At 34.4% G+C, this 13603-nt stretch overlaps 1 protein-coding gene across 1 annotated transcript; it reads right to left on the bottom strand.

Moving 5' to 3' along the window:
* Positions 1–2408: 2408 nt before the first annotated feature.
* On the bottom strand, positions 2409–13218 carry LOC136802364 (phosphatidylinositol 3,4,5-trisphosphate 3-phosphatase and dual-specificity protein phosphatase PTEN-like). Its single transcript, XM_067059091.1, has 13 exons — positions 13022–13218; positions 12681–12765; positions 12271–12315; positions 10646–10689; positions 10229–10359; positions 7956–8063; positions 7448–7503; positions 6095–6201; positions 5592–5650; positions 5312–5419; positions 4930–5023; positions 3365–3468; positions 2409–3100 (listed from the first exon to the last, which is right to left on the bottom strand). The coding sequence occupies exons 1-13, from the start codon at positions 13095–13097 to the stop codon at positions 2705–2707; spliced, it is 1413 nt and encodes a 470-aa protein (XP_066915192.1). The 5' UTR covers positions 13098–13218; the 3' UTR covers positions 2409–2704.
* Between the last annotated feature and the right edge of the window lie 385 nt (positions 13219–13603).

Raw genomic sequence — 13603 nt, 5'->3', positions numbered from 1 at the left:
TGGTTTGGAAATGGAATAGCTCATTCTTTCTTATTTGTAAAGATTTTGGCTCTTTTTTTAATTTTTGAGAAAGAAACTTAAGAACAACCTAAGGCATAACAAAAATGAAGATCAAATTAAAAATATGAGAAAGGCCATTGCTCGATTCATATAACATGGCTCGCGTTCACGAGGAGAGATTAGGTTTACCTCTAGCTTTTTTACAAAGGTTGAAAGAGAATGGGAAAAAATCCTCTCCCAACATTGAAGCAAGCATGCGTTGAAAGAGATTAAATGAAATTCGAAAAATGGAACAAATGATGATTGAGATGAATACTCCAGTAAAGTTTTATCTAATAAAATCTTGGCCATTCCATTTTATATCCATACAGGGGGAGGACAAACATTTCCAGGGTAATCCGAGAAAAATTTCCAGGGGGTCTCAAGGAGTGTTTTATTTTTCATTTCCCAGGGGGTAAATATTATTCTAAAATTTCAGTTGGAAATTTTTCCAAAGGTTTTTTTCTTCAAATTCTGACATTTTCTAGGGGGTATCCACACATTTTCAAGAATTATTATTTTGATTTTAAAAGGCTCCTCCACCCCCACTGAATAGATATTTTATGGAATAGTCCAATTATGCAAATCATTCTAGAAGAAATTACTCTTAACGTTGACATGGTTTCAACACGATAACAAAGAAGAATGCACCTGTAGCGAATGGACTCTTAACTAGTTTTAGACCTCTACTCTTCAACAAAATCCCCTATTAACCCTTTCAAATCATAACGTCTGAAAAATTTCATTTCATCATGTTGAACACTTTTGCTCATGACCACTTGCTCGACAGGAGTAAAGATGTGATTGATTTTTTTATAGCTAAGAAAAAGAATCCAGGGGTAAATTACGTGAAAAATCAAACGACCTGAGAAAATATAGTAAAAATTTCCAACAACCAAAAATTTCTCAAAAATCCTAAAAATTCCATAAAACATCAAAGATTTAAAAAATCTCTCAAAAATCCAATAAAACAAATCTTTCGATCTTGTAATTTTTTTCAGAAGTACTAAACGTCTTTTACTCGAAAAAACTTTCCAGAATAATTTTGATTGATGTATGAGTCAGAAGAATACAATCGCAAACTTTAATTGAGTGTCATCTTAATGGATCTTTATCGGTTTGTTGAAGGTTTGAGAAAGCAGTATCAGAGAGGCAGGACAAAAACCTTTGCTAAATTGCTAAATTAAAAACACAGACTATCAATTTTCATTGGCCAACTAGGGCTAACATATTCTCGTCCAGGGGACAAGGGTGCTTTATTAATAAATGACATGATAACAAATATAAATTTTATGTTCTGTTGTTGTTGTTTTGAAATAAAAGCATTTTTTTGTTATCTGCTAAAAGAAATAAATGCAACCAAAATAATATTCATTATACAAATTAAAGTCTTCAGAACTAAAACAGTGGCAATTTGATGCCGATTAATTCCCAGTATAACCGACGTCAAAGAGCCAACCATAAATTCTGGTCCTTAAAATTAATATTCTCCATAATAAACAAATAAATCATTAAAAGTATAAAGGGACAAAAAAATTTATAAATGTAAATTAAATCAAATATATTTGCACTAAAATTATCAAAATAAGTAAACCTAAACGAGCTATGTATTCAAAGGTCTAAGGTTAGTTCGTTCCTAGATTACGGAACTTCGTCAAGTTTGAAAATGTATATACTTGATCAAATAGTCAGGTACAATTAGCCTGAGACTATACTCAGTATACCCTAAAGAACATCTGTGCCAATTTTCAGCTTGATGACAATTTTGGTCGGGGTGTGGTGAAATTCCAACTAATTCTGCCTGACTACTGTAAAAAGAAAAGTGGTTAAAACTTTTCCCAATGGCCAGGGTAAAATTGGATATTACTGTATGAAACAAAAGCGACAGCTTCGTATTTTCGACTTCTCCTGAGACGATAGTCGGTTTTATAGATTCGAGAGGTATTTGTTTACTTCAAAATATAAAACTCTAATAGTAAAAAATACTAAGCCTATGAGTTTGAGGAGTAGAAAACTTTCTCCCGTGAAAAAATGAAAACCTATATTACTTATATGATATAGAATAGAATAGTAATACCTTATATCAAAAAAATTGTAAAATACCGTGTAATAAAACAAAACTTTAAAGAAAGCATGTGCACAGCACAATGGAAAATTATTACCGCGCTTTTAAAAATAAGGTTCCTTTTTTACTTTGGGCCGGAGTATTTTACGGAGCCGATTATAGTTAGAAGTTTATTGAAGCGAAATTTCAGCTCTTCGTGTTATTACATCCGTTCATAAATTATTATTTCTTCCCATTTTCGAATTTTCAAATCTCTCATCATTATCCATGATATGATTGATGACAACTGCGCATGCGTACTGTGTTTGTTTTATACGATTCAATAGAGTAAGAGGTCTCACGTGACACGTGAATAATCATACACAGTTGATCGTCAACCACCTTTTTATATTATTAAACCATCAGAGTATCGCTTATACTGCCACAAGCCAAACCTTTTCCCAACGTGGAGGAATATCTACCAGCTAAAATCTCTTCATCTCCCTAAACACATAAAGAAACCTTCACAAGGCTCTCTCTCTTTTCATAATACTTCTTGATCAAGCCAGCATATAAAGGACGTTATATCATCCGCTAGTATAAAAAGGGCCTTAACGAAAATCAAAACACCATTTCACCATCGCAGTCGTCGCCGTAATAATCTTCATCGTCATCAGAAAGGTTCTCACATGATAAGTCAATTTCTGATCGGCTGAGAGTCGACGCCACCGGTACACCCGTCCCATCAAGGTTCTGGGGCATACTGTGTGCATTTTTAAGTCTTTTCCCTGGTAACGGGGACGGGTCTTTACTGCCCGATTTCTGTGCGAGTTGTTTCAAAGACATTGTTTTCATATCGTCCGAAACAGATTCACCTGGATCACTGATGTTCCCGCTTGGCGTGTTACTCTTGGTTATCATGCTTTTAGGTAAGGAGTGGGTTTGAGATGGGGAGTAAGGCCGGACACTGCCGTCCGTCAAATCTGATGATTTTGGTACAGTAATATTCAATTCGATCTAGAAAATAGGATTTAAAATTTCAAACAGTGGAAGTTATTTTGTGTATTTCTTAATATGTATACTTGCTTCTTTTGTAATTATTTGTCGAAAAACAGGACGGTTTTTGGGGTGAGAAATTTTAATTAAAAAGGTGTTAAAACAAAGCACATTGAAACACACTGAGAAAGAGAATTTACCCAGAATTTCAATCAGCGCAAACGAATAGATATAGATGGAAGAATGAACGTTCAAAACAAATCAAGAAAAAAAATAAAGAGATACCCTGAATCCTTGTGGAAAGAATTTGTGTTTTTTGTCTTTGTTGGCTTTGTCCAACTCATCTTGTTCCAATGAATATGTTATGATGTCACCTTTCTCTGTGCGAGCTGAGGAAGAAAATATAAACAACTCTACTTGAAGACAAAGCGGAATAACAAAAGAATTTCTCAAAATTAGTGCTCGCACGTGGTGGCAAAAGGGGAAAAAGTTGTTCTTTCTTTTGTTTTAAAATGTTGTGTAAACAAATGGTAAGGCAAACGTTAAATGGTGTTCTTTAATCGTTTACTAGTGTTCTCAAAACATTCTAGTTATACAGTTTAGTTCTTTATAGGTGGGTGTTTTTCTAGAATGTTCCTTAATGTATTTTTGAGCATTTTTTTAAATCTTGTTGAAAACACACATATTTTGAGTGAAGGTAGTCTATCATTATATTTCTTAAACAAGCTGCCTGGAAGTGCTTGGGATTCGAACACAGTTCATTGGGGTACGAGTCTGTGATCAAAACCTTCACAATAGCAATAGTTAGAATGTTAGCGAGACACAGTGATAGCATTATCCAGGTGATGAGTTAATGTATACCAAGTTTATCGTATTTTTTATCACATTTTTTTGCCATAAAATCTTTACAAAATTTCACAAGTAGTTCTATATGAAGATTGTGTTAGCAAAGTAATAAAAAGTTTATTTGGAAATATTCATGGTGTGAGGTTAAAGACATTTGAATGAAGTAATTATTTCCCATCTAAAACGCATGATAGTAGGGGGCCAAGCCTTGGGTTCCGTGACATCTTTTCTACGACCTAGCCATTTTTAGTCTATTCCAAAGAACAGTATATTACAAGATATTTTTGAGAGGGAGGACGCGGATTAGGCCCGGGTAAACTTTTTATGACCAAAATAGTGACGCCATAGGCAAAACTGCAAAGGAAAATAAGGGGTAGAGAAATAGCTTATTTTCAAAAGTCAAAATAAATGAAAATGATTGGTACCATCTGATAGAGCATGAAATTCTGAGCAAAAAAATGTATTACAACAACTCTCTGACTAAAACACACAAAGAAATACAGCCGCTTGAAGTTCAAAAACATACCGACGTCAGTACGATCAAGCAGCAAGATTTGACGTCAAATCACAGTAGAGTTGACAGTTAGTTGGTCTTAAAGCGGCTGTATTCCTTTTTGTGTTTTAGTCAGAGAGTTGTTGTAATACAATTTTTTCCCGGGCCTAATCCGCGTCCTCCCTCTCAAAAATATCTTGTAATATAGTGTTCTTTGGAATAGACTAAAAATGGTTAGGTCGTAGAAAAGATGTCACGGAACCCCAGGCTTGCCCCCCTACTATGACACGTGTGGTTTTTACACAAATACCAGATTGAAAGTAAAATTTATCGCCACATTTTGAAAAATATGTCGCGCGAAAACAAAGAATGGGCTACATTCAATCCGTCAATCTAAATGAGGTGCAAATGTTAAGGCTTCATCTTTTCTTGCTTGAGAAGATTCCTCTCTAGCCCCTTTGGAACTTTAAACTCAATAACACTACCTATCAGAAGAGATGAGGCAACGTACCTGTAGTGATGGTGCCGCCCCCTTCTTCAGGGTGTGTTAACGTCACGCCATGCTTCAAGAAAAATGTATTAAACCAAAACACAAACATCCGCTCCTACGAATAGATCAAGGAATTAAATTAATGTGATATTCCGCCCGCGTCCAGGCGGCCGCCCACGTTTAAGTTCAAATTTGCTAATGGAGAGGAATGATAGTCCGTTTTTTAAAGTTCCAACTGCCCATACAGAGAAACACTAAAAATCGCGCATGGACAAGACAATACCCAAAAGAAAGATTAGTTACTACATCTACTGTATCCAGAAGATTTTAATGCATTGGAAAGATGACATTGATCTGGGGTTTCTTTGTTATGGAAAACTTTTTAAACTAGGTTAATGTATACCTTTCGAAAGCGGTTGTTATGATGAAAGAAATCAATCTTGATGTCACCACAAACTGGTATCTCTCTATCCAGCGTCAAAACTGTCGGAGAGGATTCACTTTTGCGAACCTGAAATAGAAAGAATGTTGTATCTTTTAAGACATGCCGTGGAGACAAGCCATGGTCATTTTCCCCTGCAAGTCTTTGAGTTAAGGTTAAGAAAGGGCTACAAAATATATTGTCACGCAATATATACCAATACAAACAGAAATTGCTAAAAAATAGATGAATAGGGCCCTACCTCATAAGGTTTGGACTTAAACAGTGCGACACCAGTTTGATATATGACGAATGATGGAGCTAAAAAAAAAATAAAGAAATACTTATGTAGCCTCCTTAAAAAATTTCGTAAAATTGTAAAACTGTCCTTAATTAGTAAATTACACAAAAAATAGATGAGAAAAGCATTCCTTACAACTACCATCCTTTAAAAAACATACCACCCCCCCCCCCCATGCTGAGAAGGTTCAAATTTTGTAACTCTCTAGAATACCAGGCGCTTTTACGTTTTAAACTTTAGAATTTCCTCTAATTGCAAACCTTACCTTCTTGGAAGTAAAATGGGCCCCCTATCCTCATCAGGGGGGTAAACGTTTTTTTTCTTTGGGAAAAGCCCATTGCTGATTGATTTTTAACATGGGTTGCAAAATGCGATGATTGTTGGAGGAACAAAATGTAAAATCTAGTGTACAATCAAGTTGGAATAAAATTTGAAACAAAACAAATGGATCGCAAAACACTTACTGCAAGTTCCAGATGAGTTGAACGTTGGCGTGCCAACAAAAGTTATGGAATTTAAGAGGACGGGCACTGGTGAATATTTAGTTGCTTCTTTTTCCCCTAATGAATGTCTACAAATGAAAGATCAGTAACGTGGTGATAAAAATTATAAAAAATCGAATCCCTTTTTGACCTAAAAATCCTCCCTTGGTCTTGGGCAAAACATTTATAAACTTTTAGGCCGAATCCATCAAAAAAAAACAAACACACAAAACATATGGCCATTCGAAATCCTGTGAAATCTGTTACGTTTTAGACAAAATTTGACGTCAATCGTACTCTATCTGACAGGATTTTGAACTTCAAAAGCCTCTATTTCTTTATATGTTTGATTACACTGACTTGTTATGGTACTTTTTACTTAGAATTTCTCTATCCGACGATATCAATCATTATTATCCATATAGCGGTCATTAAGTAAGCCATTAAAGGTTCAATCGGCGGGCGGTATTGAAAGGTTTTGTGACTCAAATTGTCATGCCCGCGCTGAGGAAACTAAAGCGCCAAGCTTCAGAGGGCTGAAATATCATTAACCACCCGGGTATAGGGCAATAACGTCATTTGCGGCCCGCTCGGCATTGGATTGAAGTCGTTGCATTGAAGCGAAGAGACTAAAATAACGTCAGAAAAAAACACTTTTTGGTCATTTGCGGCCCGCTCGCAAGGTTCTAAAAATTTGTTGAAGAGATTGCATTGAAGCAAAAAGACTTGGTTGACGCTAGAAAAAAACGTTGTTTGAATGTCCGATATGAATAATAATAGTAATAGCGTTAAGTTTTTGTTCGTTGTCATTAATTCTGCCCTTGCAGTTTGATTATTAGCCCTCTAGTGCCATTTGCGCCATCCGCTTCGCGTCGGGCCCAAATGACACTATCGGGCGAATAATCAAACTACGCGGGCAGAAAATAACAACAACAGCCTCAAACTGAACGTTATTGTTATATTTTCGTTTAATACGACTTTGAAAAATTGTCAATTTCTTACTCATTTTGGGGGTTAGGAGTCTTGCTTACAATGTCAGTTTTTTTGTCATAAAAACTTGTACCAGGCTAATCCATGGCCCCCTATCAAAAAAAGATTCAAAATCCTATCTACTTTCGAACCAATCACATGCGGTTGCGTCCCACAAGACATGCAACGGATCCTGAGGTTTGGCCCCCAACTGATAAGCTGTCTGTCTTACAGAATAAAATAATAACATAATAACATAATAATGTATAGCTAATTTACAACCAATGCCTTTTAAATATGCATAACAAACTGAATATTTTAATAATGTTTACATCAAATCTTTGGCATTAGCATTAATCAGCTCACCTCATATAGTATCCAAAATAAGTTATGTAACGTCTTTGACTAGGTATAGTAACACCCTGTAAATAAAAATTAAAGTAAAGAGGATTAGACGATGTGAAACCAGAATAATGAGAGGATTGTTAGGAAATTAGTTAGCGCCAGCATCCTATTCCCCTCACCCGCTTGCCATAAAATCAAATGTTTTATGATTATCCTTCAGCCCATTTGCTTTAAATGTGCACTTGTGTTCTTAAAGCAATGAACAAATTTCGGTTGAAAAGATAATTATGAGAACATTGAGTAAGGTTTTTTAAATGATGCAACCATGCTTCAAAAGAACTGTTATAAACTGTCCCAAAATTTGCATGGAACACCCAATAATAAATAGATTAGTTTTTTTAGTTTTTTATGGTCCCCCTTCTCTGTATTTTCCCCCATCAAATTTCAAATTTTTCACTTTTCCCCATACCTTAAAAAATGGAGTAAAATCAAAACACCCCCTTTTATAAGGACACTATGAAAATTTTACCTTATCATTTGCCGTCCTTGCTTTGGCATAATGGTCCATAGCGTCCTTCGCACTGAGAAACATTTTCTTGTATAATAAATAGCAACAAATCATCACACCAGTCCTCCCCTGAAAAGAGGTAGTAATGGGTTAAATGGGTTATCTTGTCCGTGGGGGGGGGCAAGCTTGCAATGTATGGCCAAGCGAAATCATCGGCCGTTTCAATACACGTCAGTTCTAAATCTGATGGTATTTACAGTCTGGGAAAAATTCACAATGTCCAGGGGGTAAATTTCAAAAAAACGTTATATCCTCCACCCTGCATATTAAAGTTTCTCTGGAAGAGCCCAAGGTAAGAATAAATGATATGTTGTTAGAAGATACAAACCCACGCCTTATCATAAATTGTTTTCAACAGGAGAAAAGAGAAAAGATGATGAGAGAAAGGTGCTTATGATACAAAAACCCAATCTATGAAATAAATGTAATGAAATTTCACAGGTAGAAGATCATCCATCCTCTTTGTATTTGAAGAAAAGAACTTTCATGGCTTTCTTTATTCAAGACAACAAGTGATACTTTTATGGACCTACCTTGTTTTACATTTAACACATTTATAATTGATATCTACGTGACCATTAAACAATCATTCAGAACACAAATATTGACGATCTATTAAAATTAGTCATTTGTTTCTTATAAAAAAAACATTTAGAAACTAAAATTTCATGCTCTTGAAATATTCTTTCATATTCAAGACTTCGTGAGCAAAAAAACATCCATCCCGTCAAAAAATTAACCAATTTGGCTAAGTAAGAACATTAATTTATGCTTATTAATAGTGATTCTTATGGATAAAGATGCATTTTTTGAGCTGAAAAATTCTTTTTTTACAAAAATCTGCATGAGCCATCTTTTACCTAATTTCATGCAAAAAATCAGAAAAAACTCTTTTTTTGGCCGTTTTTAAGCTGAAATTTACCCCAAAAATCTTTTCTCAAAGATCGAGCTCCGTCACATTCGAGGGTTTATAGTTATGCATCTTTGTGCAAAAAAATCATAAAGAATAAAACAGCCAATCTCGAGAAAAGCTAATACCTAAGTTATTGATAATGTGCTTATAAAAAAATATCGAATTTGGCCAGTTTTTCTATAAAATCACGCCAAGCAACCAAAATTTTATGTCTAAACACACATATACTTTAAAAGTAAGCCCTAATGAGCAAAGAAAACATCTATCTCATAAAAAAATTGAGTAATTTGACTAAGAACATTGATGTATGCTTATTAATAGTGATTCTTATAGATAAACATGCCTTTTTTGAGCCAACAAACTTTCTTTGCAAAAATCTGCTTAAGCCATCTTTTACCTATGATAGTACCCTACTTTCATACAAAAATTCAGAAAAAATTAATGATGCAATTTTTTACAAAGTCCAAAAAACCCGTTTTTTAGCCGTTTTTTAACCGTTTTTTAGCCCAACTTTGCTCAAAAACATTTTTTTTCGAAATTCGGGCTCTGTCACATTCGAGGGTTTATAGTTATGCATCTTTGTGCAAAAAATCATAAACAATGAAAAAGCCTATCTCGAGAAAAGTTAATACCTAATTGAGAATGTGCTTATAAAGAAATATCGAATTTGCCCAGTTTTTCCATAAAAACACGCCAAGCAAACAAAAGCTCTTGTCTAAACACACATATTCTTCAAAAGTAAGCCCTCATGAGCAAAAAAAACATCTACCTCATAAAAAAATTGAGTAATTTGACTATGAACATTGATGTATGCTTATTAATAGTGATTCTTATAGATAACCATGCGTTTTTTGAGCCAACAAAATTTTTTTGCGAAAATCTGCTTGAGCCATCTTTTACCTATGATGGTACCCTACTTTCATGCAAAAAATCAGAAAAAATTAATGATCCAATTTTTCACAAAGTCCAAAATACCCATTTTTCAGCCGTTTTTTGGCCCAAATTTGCCCAAAAATTTTTTTTTTCGAAAATCGGGCTCCGTCACATTCGAGGGTTTATAGCTACACATCTTTGTGCAAAAAATCAGAAAAAACTAATGAGCCAATCTCGAGAAAACTTGGTAACGAACGAACAAACGAACGAACAAACGAACGAACAAACGAACGAACGAACAGAGGTTAATTTATAGGACCTCCACCGGGGTAGGTCCAAAAAAAAGGACAGTCAAAGGAAAGCAAGACAATCTCAGATGAACTTTTCAAAAAAAATTCATTGAATGATGGAGAGCAGTGAAAATCAAAATAAAAAAAATTCTCTAAACCTTTCCAGCTTTACAATGTATGCAAGCTGTAAATTCTTCGCCTCGACTCAGCCAGGCATCTACATCTTTACAGCATGGTTCAATGAGGTTGAATGGAGGTGCATTGTGATCATCAAAACCATAATTCCCGACTGGTGCAAAGATAGAATTTAAAATACAGTAAAAGGCGTTGTATCTGATCATATACAGACAGGCTTACAAGTTATGCTGACGAATCAGAATTAATAAAAATAATTTTCCATATTTTTCTTTTGCTTAAAAAATGCTTTGGAAGCAAATAGAAGTAGAGGATGACAAATATAAATGTCACCCTTTTAATTAAAGAACTATCATACACAGTAAGAAGGGGTTTGACTTCAATGTTGACTTAGAAAAATGCTGGAGGACAGATAAGGGTTTGAGAAGTGAAAAATTTACCTCGACCATGAAATTTAGATTCATCATAATTCCTTTCTGAGCACCTATAGAAAAACAATAATACAACTGTTATAGAAACCATATTTTAAATCACCAGGAAAGACGGAGACTTTACGCACTTGGATGATGCCTACCTGACCGCTGAATTAATGTTTATTTAGGGTAAGAATCTTCATTTTACCCATCATCAGCACACGGCCGTTTGGAAAACAATCAATGATCTGACAGGTCGAAAAGACCAACCCTCTATTCAGCTTAAAGGTGGCTCACCAGATAAAAGATGGCTCGACCACTTTAAAACTTTACTTGAAAACCAACCTATTTTAAATGCTAATGCGCTCCCTTTATCTCGAATTTTTGATGAGCTTGACATATCAACTTATCCTTTTACAATTGATGAACTTTCGAACTATGTTTAAACTTTTTTCAAATAATAAATCTTCAGGCCTTGATAACATTCCAACTCTGCTTTGGAAAGATCCCGTCTTTATGGAAATGCTTCTTGATTTTTTTAATCCCACATTTGAATTTCTAACTCCCCCTTCTGATGGGTTAACTGGCAGTATCATTCATGTTCCAGATAAGGGTGATTTGACCTTAGCATGCAACTACAGAGGTATCACTCTTATGGCTATTGCTGCCAAAATCTACAACAAACTTCTTTTACAACGTATCATTCCGGTCCTTGATCCTCTTCTTAAGGAAAACCCAAAATGGTTTTCGGAAGGGAAGAAGTACTCTTACACAAATTCTAGCCATCATGCATTTCTTGGAAGAAATGCGAAAGCTTAAAACAAAGATGCTTTTATTTGCTTTGTTGACTTTAAAAAAGCCTTTTATTCCATATTGTGTAAAAATGTTTGAAATTCTTAAATTGTACGGTATTCCAGAAAAAATTATTTCAGCCATTAGGGCACTCTACGTCTCCACCAAAGCAAAATGTCATTACAGCTGACATAGACACTGATACTTTTGATATTCATGCTGGAGTTCTACAAAATCCCTTTTTTTTATTATTGTTTTAGATTTCAAGAATTTCTGTTGATTTATTAAAGGAATCAAAGTCAAAGCTCCCCTGCGCAGACATAATTGCAGCCTTTTTATGACCTATCTTGACTTTGCAAAAGACCTTGCCTTAGCAGGCCTTAGTTTCTGAGACTATTCAAAATCTTGAAGGCCTTCTTCACTCACTTGAAACTTCCGCCAGTCAAGTCGGTCTCTATTGCAATGCTGAAAAAACTGAATTCATCAGCTCATCTAGAAATGTTCTCCCTTTAAAAACTTCCCTGAATGCTGTCAATTTTTGAAACAGGAAACAGGGCTAGAGATTGAGGAAGTGGGTACTGCAATGGCTGATCGCGAGCTGTGGAGGGAGGGTTATTGGAAGGATGATGATGATGAGACTTGTATCAACTGGATAATTAGACTACTAAGAAACTGACAGCCAAGATTGTATTTTCTATTGCATTAAAATCATTATTATTTTTTTATAATGGGGTTCAAGCCTTGAACCATTTTTTTGAAAACTTTAACCTGAAAAACTCTGGTTTATTTAAATTCCCGGTTAAGAAAACATACAGAAACAATAATGAAAAAATGTGAAATACAAACAAAATGAAACTTACAAGTTATACACTCTGTACTTGTCTTTGTGTTTGAATTCTAAAAATCTATTGAAAAAGGAAAATTACAAAAACAAAACATCCTAAAAAGATATATATTGATCAAAAGTCTCCAGCGTTTGAATAGCAAACCTGAGTATTTCATTCCCCACAATAGAAAGTAAGAAAAAGTGGAAGTTTAGTGGAAATTCACAATGCTAAAGAGAAGAAAAGATGCCTGTCATCTATTTATAGTATCACAATGTTCAGAAACACGTTTGAGCCCAAAAAGAAGATTTGCCACAGTGGAAACTTAATTTATATGTTTTTGGGCCATTCAATTGAAAACAATCATACGAAGGGATGGAGGGATGGTGTCCTATAAAAAGATTAGATTAGATTGTCCTAAAAATTTTAAGAAATAATAATCTTACTTGATAACATCTTCAAAATTATTTCTGTAAACACCTTCCAAGTTTTCTGACGGAAATCCCATTGCAATGATGTTGGGCTTGATATCTGAGTCAAAAACACTGTTAAGAAAACTTTTTGTTTAATCCAAGAATAAACTTTTTGAAGAATTACAAAACAGATGGAAAAACTTTTTACTTTTCAAAATTCCTTGAAGTTTAAGATGGATTTCAACTTTTTCAAATTTTTTATCAGAAAAGAAAAACATAATACACAACATAATCTGACACAAATGCTACATTTTTTGAAATTATATCTGATTGATAATCAAAATAATGAAATACTATTTTGAGGAAAAGGATACAGGCCAGATCAAGATCAAATCCATCTTCTATGTATCTTCGTTTCTTCTTACTCACAAGGTGTTTCACGCCAATCATCCAGACAACAGAACCCTATACACAAACCATTAATATTTTTGTTTTTTGTATTATTTTGCTGTGTTTATTGAATTTCTTTATTGGTATAATCTAAAATGATTAGTTATATATACGATCAACTGCGCTAACTTGGGACGATTGGTCAAAACATGGGATTGCTGATATTATATGGCTTGTATTTTCACTTACTGTTTAAATCTCTTTGACAACAAGTTTGTTTTGATACTTCAACCAAGTTTATCAATCAAACTTTCACCATCCCATAATCACAACCAAATGTATTTTTAAAGCATTTTAAAAGTACATAAATTGAAGAAGTAATTAACAATTAAATCACACACTCGTTGCTCACATTTTGACGCCATTATTTGTTTTCCTTGTTTTTCTCTAGAGACGCTTATTTCCAGCGTACACTATTGATTGACATCTCAAAGTTACCAAGTGTTGATAATAATCTCACAATTTTCTGCGGAGGAAAAATTAAGGTTGATGTTTTGCTTGCTCCA

The sequence above is a fragment of the Clytia hemisphaerica genome, unplaced genomic scaffold, assembly GCF_902728285.1.
Source record: "Clytia hemisphaerica strain Z4C2 unplaced genomic scaffold, Clytia hemisphaerica genome assembly, whole genome shotgun sequence".
Taxonomy (NCBI): domain Eukaryota; kingdom Metazoa; phylum Cnidaria; class Hydrozoa; order Leptothecata; family Clytiidae; genus Clytia; species Clytia hemisphaerica.
The sequence above is the reverse complement of the archived record's forward strand: the minus strand, read 5'-3'. Positions and strand labels throughout refer to the sequence as shown.